The sequence below is a fragment of the Vigna radiata genome, chromosome 6 (genome assembly GCF_000741045.1).
Source record: "Vigna radiata var. radiata cultivar VC1973A chromosome 6, Vradiata_ver6, whole genome shotgun sequence".
NCBI lineage: Eukaryota > Viridiplantae > Streptophyta > Magnoliopsida > Fabales > Fabaceae > Vigna > Vigna radiata.
The window spans coordinates 32,528,693-32,535,063 of record NC_028356.1 but is presented as its reverse complement, the minus strand read 5'-3'; the positions used below and the strand labels follow the sequence as shown (position 1 = coordinate 32,535,063).

Below are 6,371 nucleotides of genomic sequence, written 5' to 3'. Positions count from 1 at the left end.
AAAAATTTAATTTTTTAATGATTTTTTTGTTTTTGTTTAAATTTTATTTTTTATTTAGTTATATACATCATAAAAACAAAATATTATTTAGTTATATACATCATAAAATTTAAACAAAAACAAAAAAAAACATTAAAAAATTAAATTTTTTATTTAATCATATAAATTTTTTATTGAGAAAAATACAATAATCATTAAATACTGCAAATGCTGACAAAAACCTGCAATGCACAGAAAATGAGAAGAGAGAGAAAGAATTTAACACCATTTGTCATTATTTAACGGAAGGGACTATTTTGACTCAAAAATTTAAAAATAAGGACCAATTTCAAACACTTTTCTAAATAGGGACTAAATTGAGATTTGCCAACCAAACTAGGGACAAAGTTGAGTATTAAACCTTATATTTAATAGCTTTGTATTTGGCAGATTCTCACCATTAGAACTTGTAGCATGGACTGAGACACATTATTAAAGCAAAAGGGGCGGATTATTTTTAACATTATTCTTCACAAATACTCAATAAAATATTATATCATAATAAGATATTTATATAAAAGACAAATGGAGTGCCAAAATTGTTAAGTCTAGAAAGACTAGACCGTATAACAACTCGAGTTTTAAAATTTAACAAACAAACCATAAATGAAATATCATTATAAAAAGCATATAAGAGAAATGAATGTAAAAGCATTTTTGATAAAACACAAGCAATACAGAACACGTCTATCTTAAAAAAGGTTCAACAATAATAAACAAAAAGCACTATATGAAATATGTTTCTATTCAACATATCATCGATTTAAGAGACTGTATAAAATAACTTTTTCTTGATCATATCGTCTAATAGAAAATGCTTCATAAAAAGCATCTAATAATAGGAAACCTTTATAAAAAGGAATCAACTGATAAGCAATGAGTAATAAAATAACGCTTTCCAACATATATCATCTAACGAATAATATTTTGCAAACAATGTCCTACAAAAAGAAGTGTAAAACACTAAAGCTTAAAAGAAAATATCCAAATAGTGTTGACTATGAAAGCTCTAAACGAAATATATCGTCTAATGAAAAGCTCGCTAAACCCTATAATTCATAAAACACTTTTGAAAGCAAGCGTCCAAGCTTTACATCGTCCGAGAATCATATATTGAACACTTTGTTAAACGATGCATTTATTAATGAGTTAGCAAATAATAAAATGTCTTGAACACATAATATAACTTAACGTTTACCAACGTTCAAAACATTTTATGACATTAAATGCATGTGTGATAAAATATTTATATGCTTGCATGCTTTGTTTTTGTTATCAATACGAATCATGAAACTACAAAGACTTTATTAGAATCCCTACATACGTTGGATAAAGACGTTGAGAAATATGAATATTATTCTGGGAAATTTTTCCTTGAAGACGTATGCTCTGATACTTCATACAAGCTACCTTTTGATCAAAGCTGTAATAAAATAATGTAACTCTATAAAGTAGACCTGAGTCTGACTTCCCATCTAAAAAGGCTACAAACTCCTTGAGAAGTCAACTCTTTATCTAACAGATATATCTCAATGAAAGCTATAAATAGATGGATGCATGAGGAGAAGAAAATGATGATGAGATAAGAAAAGAAGGATAACATCAAGAAGAATAACTCTAAGAACTCTTCCTCTAATCATCATTGTGTCTAGTCTGAATAGCGTCTGAAGCTTTCATTTGAAAGAGGAAATCTTTACAAGTATTTTCAGATTGTTTTGTATTGAAAAGTTATCCTTTTGTTGAGGTTTATCAATTTGCATCTTGTGTGAAAAATCTTTGTGGTTTAGTTGTAAATTCTGAAGAAAATTAAAAGACTTGTTGTTTAGCTCAGTTGAGTTAAACGGTCTAGATAGTGTGTAGAGTTGATACCAGAAGCGGTTAAACTCGGACTAATCAGGTTGACTAGGTGAATTAAAAGTGGTAAAAATACTCGTTGTAAACCTGGAGAGGTGAAACTTATGTCATTTTCGTTAAGATTAGTGGAATCCCTTAAAAAGGTCTTAAGGGAGAACTTGACATAACTCTTGTTGAGTGAATCAATATAAAATTTGTATTGCTTTGATTTGTGAAACGTTTTCCTCAAAACTCTTTATAAACGATATTGTTTAAACAAACCTTTTAACCGTCCATCTCTTGAAAACTTATTAGACACTGAATTGCGAATAGATTTAAAAAATTATTCAACCACTCTTCTAGTGTTTTCCTGTGGTTTCAAAAATAATATTTTTAAAGGCATTACAAAATTTTGATCATAAATGTTCATGATAACACACGAGTGAGATGATTGTTAATAATGATGGACTATCTTTGCGCAAGATGATAAGGATGCATGATAAAATGTTACTTAGATCCAAAGTGAGTTCTAAATGTTTTTACTGAATTTGACCAAGTAGTCTCCAAGATGGGTGACTTGTTTGTTGACGTGTTATTTAGCTTTAAATGGCCACAAAATGGAGGGAGAGTATATGAGTAAATAATGATTATAAGATGAAACTCCATGTAATCATTTGTATTTATAGGCTTTTTAAGCCTGTAAGTAAACCGGAGTTTTGTTACTTTTAATGCATTATGTTTATATCACAAAAAATATCATATATCTCATAAAAATTTTCTCCCCCTTATCTTAGGAAGATGAAGATATGACATAGATCTCATAGATATATTATTTGTTTATATTAAGCCTTTTAGAACATGTTAAAATTGTAAGTATAAATTGAATAAATACACATTTTTATCAAAACCTTTTCATTCTAAGTACATTTTTCACCATTCTATTAGTTTGAGTATTGTTTATAATTATTAAGAAATCGGTAGGAAGTTATCATTTTTAAAAGGAGACATGCTTGAAAAGATACTTGTAACACAAAGTCATACTTCGCTTAAGTTGAATGGTGTATTTTTAGAAAGTGACCTAACGTTTATATAACAGTGTTGCATAACCCAGAACAAACGAAAAACAAAGGATAAAGTTGAAAAGCATCACTGTAACTTAAAAAGATAAAACAAAATACAACAACTATTAATAATAATCAAATTTAAATATTAAGCTCATCACTGCTGACATTGCTTGTGAACTTCACCACCATCTTCTCTTCTCTTAAGCTTCACGACTCCTTCCCTTTTTTATGAATGACAAATACCTAAGATATAATAATGAAAGAATTTTATAAGAATAACTAAATTAATAGGAAATGCTTCATTATCATATAAGTTAGCAACTTAAAAATTTTAATACACAATAAAACATCTTAAATTGATATTTCTTCTTTCCATTATTCTAATATATTTTCACTTGTCCTACAAATGTTTTTCATTGACCCAATTTTGGTAAATAAAAAATAATATTGAACTAAAATAAAGCAAATTGATCTACTCACTCCCTCTATTTTAACCACTTAAAAGATAATAGAATTTGAAAAAAAAAAAAAAAAACTTAAAAGTTAAGATACCGCTATGATGTATGTGAATTGAGAAAACTACTATATGTTTTCATTCTAAACTCAATTCACTTATATTAATATATGTTTTCAAATAAGTTAGATATAAATATTACTATAATTTAAAAATATATAAAGAAATCAATAATTAAAAAATAAATGAAGAACTAAAGTGTATTTTAGTAATGGTGAAGAATAAACTATTTAAGATAAATTGAAATAAAATTTGAATAAAAAAAAATCTACTCACAGTATATATGTTATGCAACTTTTTTGACCTTAACTGAAGCGAATAATGTTTACCACCACCATGATATGAAGTCGATCTTTCAAGTCATAAAGAAACTTGAAGAAAGCATGCCTCAACTTTTCGCTTAAGAAAATAGCACAACAAACTCCCAAAAAGCCAGTGACAAATCCGGATTCCATTCCGATATAAAACCATGGCAAAAATTGAGATTGATTTCCGTCTTCGTCTACAAGCTTTGTGTGTTCATGTTTATCATTCTGAAAGCAAATTTTTGCAAGTGAGGGCCCACAAAGATCATGATTGCCCATGTAACTAAGTGCAGTGAATCCCTGAAGTTGTGTTCCTGATGGTATTTTGCCTGTCAAATTGTTGAATGACAGGTTCAAGTAACCCAAAAAGGATAATCTGGATAAGCTCTGAGGAATTTCTCCCCCAAATTGGTTTGTAGAAAAATCGAGAGACTCTAAGTTTTTCATGTTTCCTATCTCATTTGGTATTTCTCCTTCTAATTTGTTGTTGGATAAATTCAAGGAAGACAATCCAATGAGACTAAACATTTGTGGAGGTATTGTTCCGGACAAATTATTACTTGACATATCAATTAAGGTCATAAAGTGTAGGTTTCTTCTATATTCTAATACTTGACCTTTAGTAACCAATTCAAGACTGTCGTCATTGATTAAGTAACGATCATCAAATGAAGAAAATTCAAAGGAAAGTTTGTGGCGTGAGACATTGTTGAAAAGTAGGGTTTTGATATTACCAAGACAACTGGGTATATGACCGGAGATTGTGTTTTGTGCAATATCCAACACAATGAGGGAAGACATTTCACATATTTGTGGTGAGATTTTACCACTAAAATAATTGGACCTTAATTGGAGAGCCAATACACCATGAGATATCCAATATGGTATGTTTCCTGATAATTGGTTATTGCGAACATTAAAGACCAATAGAGAGTGACAATTACGCAATGACAGAGGAATCACACCATGTAGTTTATTCTCGTGCAAATGGAGTGAGGTGAGATTAGATAAGAAGCCTAGTGATGGAGGTATCTTTCCTGATAGATTATTGCTTCCCAAGTGTATAGCAACCAAAGATTTCCAATTCTTCCAACAATTCGTAAGCCCTCCAGATACATTATTGAATGATATGTCCAAGTACAACAATTTATTTTTCCCTTTCGACACATTATGACAACATAAGAGGTGAGACAATTCTCCTGATAATGAATTATTTGATAACGAGACAATAACCACGTTTGGTGATAATTTAGGCAAACAACCTTTCAAACCATTTGATGATAGTTCAATGAATGTAGAGTTCAACAACACATTTGACATGTCCCCGTCTATCAAATTGTCTTCTAATATGACAACAGCTATTGTTGATACAAAATTCCAAAATTTGTCTGTAGCCTCAAATGATGAACCCCCAATATGTAAACATTCAATAGATCGTTGTGTATATAACCACACAGGAAAGTCGAGATTTGGAAACCCAAGCCATAATACCTCAAGTTGAAAAGGTGGAATCCAATCCGAGTCAAAATCAAAGATTAACGTGGAATATGACCAAATATACAATGACTTTAATTTTGACAATTTGGCTAAATTTCTCTCAGACACAACTCCTGTCAATGTATTTGAGCCAACTTCCAAGGTAATCAAGGTTGATAGATTTCCAAAATTTGTAGGAATAGATCCAGAAAACATATTTCCTCCAAGAATAAGTGCTTTTAAATGTTTGAAATCACCTAACCAATCTGGAATGGGTCCATCAAAGTTATTGTATTCCATAACCAGGTCTTCCAGTTTTCGAAGATTTAACAAATCCTTTGGTAGATGTCCTATTAAAGAATTGAAGCTAAGGTATAAACTATGGACAGTGGAACTAAGATTGAATAGCCACTTAGGTAACTCTGACTTGAATTCATTGTAAGAAAGGTCAAGAACCTGGAGGGAAGTAAAATTAGCATACTGGAGAGACAAGCTCAAGTCTTTAAGCTGACAATCATTCATAGAAAGGACTGAAAGTGAAGGAAGCGTAGTCACTAATTGAAGCCAATTAGTTTCCATGCTAAGATCATCATTTCGGAGGTTGAGATATTCTAAAGAGGAGATGTAGGGAAGCCATTGAAGGCTATTGATAATAAGATTCCAGTTAAGTGATAAATCAAGATGACGAAGGGTTGAAGAGTTGACACATAAACGTGGAGAAGTAGGTATAGATAGATTATGACAATTATGATTATGCAAATAATCAAATTGTAATGCTAAGAAGTCATTGTTTCTCAAATTCAAGTATTCTAAAAATTCCAACTCTACTAACAACAAGGAGAGGTGAATGGAACCTGTAAGGCAATGTGATTTATCTTCTCCGTCACTGTAAATTGAAGGAGTTGTAGAACATGGGAGAGTGATTCCAGTGACTCTACTAGTGATGTTGCTACAGATCACTCCTTTCCAATGACAACAATCTAATTGAGTGGTCCATGAGGAAAGGACAGCTGAGGGATTTGTAACTCCTTGCTTGAAGTTTAAGAGAGCATTCATGTCTTGTTGGTTGCAATGAATATTGAAGCTGCAAAAGGCAGTGTTGAAGATGATTCCGCATAGGAACCATACAAAAATGATAGC

At 30.7% G+C, this 6,371-nt stretch overlaps 1 protein-coding gene across 1 annotated transcript; it reads right to left on the bottom strand.

Annotated features, from left to right (window-relative positions):
- Positions 1-3,005: 3,005 nt before the first annotated feature.
- On the bottom strand, positions 3,006-6,047 carry LOC106764332 (leucine-rich repeat receptor-like serine/threonine-protein kinase At1g17230). The gene is made up of 2 exons (XM_014648616.2): positions 3,727-6,047; positions 3,006-3,179 (listed from the first exon to the last, which is right to left on the bottom strand). Exon 1 carries the CDS (start codon positions 5,808-5,810, stop codon positions 3,756-3,758), a length of 2,055 nt encoding a protein of 684 aa, XP_014504102.1. The 5' UTR covers positions 5,811-6,047; the 3' UTR covers positions 3,006-3,179; positions 3,727-3,755.
- Between the last annotated feature and the right edge of the window lie 324 nt (positions 6,048-6,371).

Bases quoted from the DNA above. Each gene is read 5' to 3' on its own strand.
- LOC106764332 (XM_014648616.2), bottom strand. From the start codon at position 5,810: ATGGAAACTAATTGGCTTCAATTAGTGACTACGCTTCCTTCACTTTCA.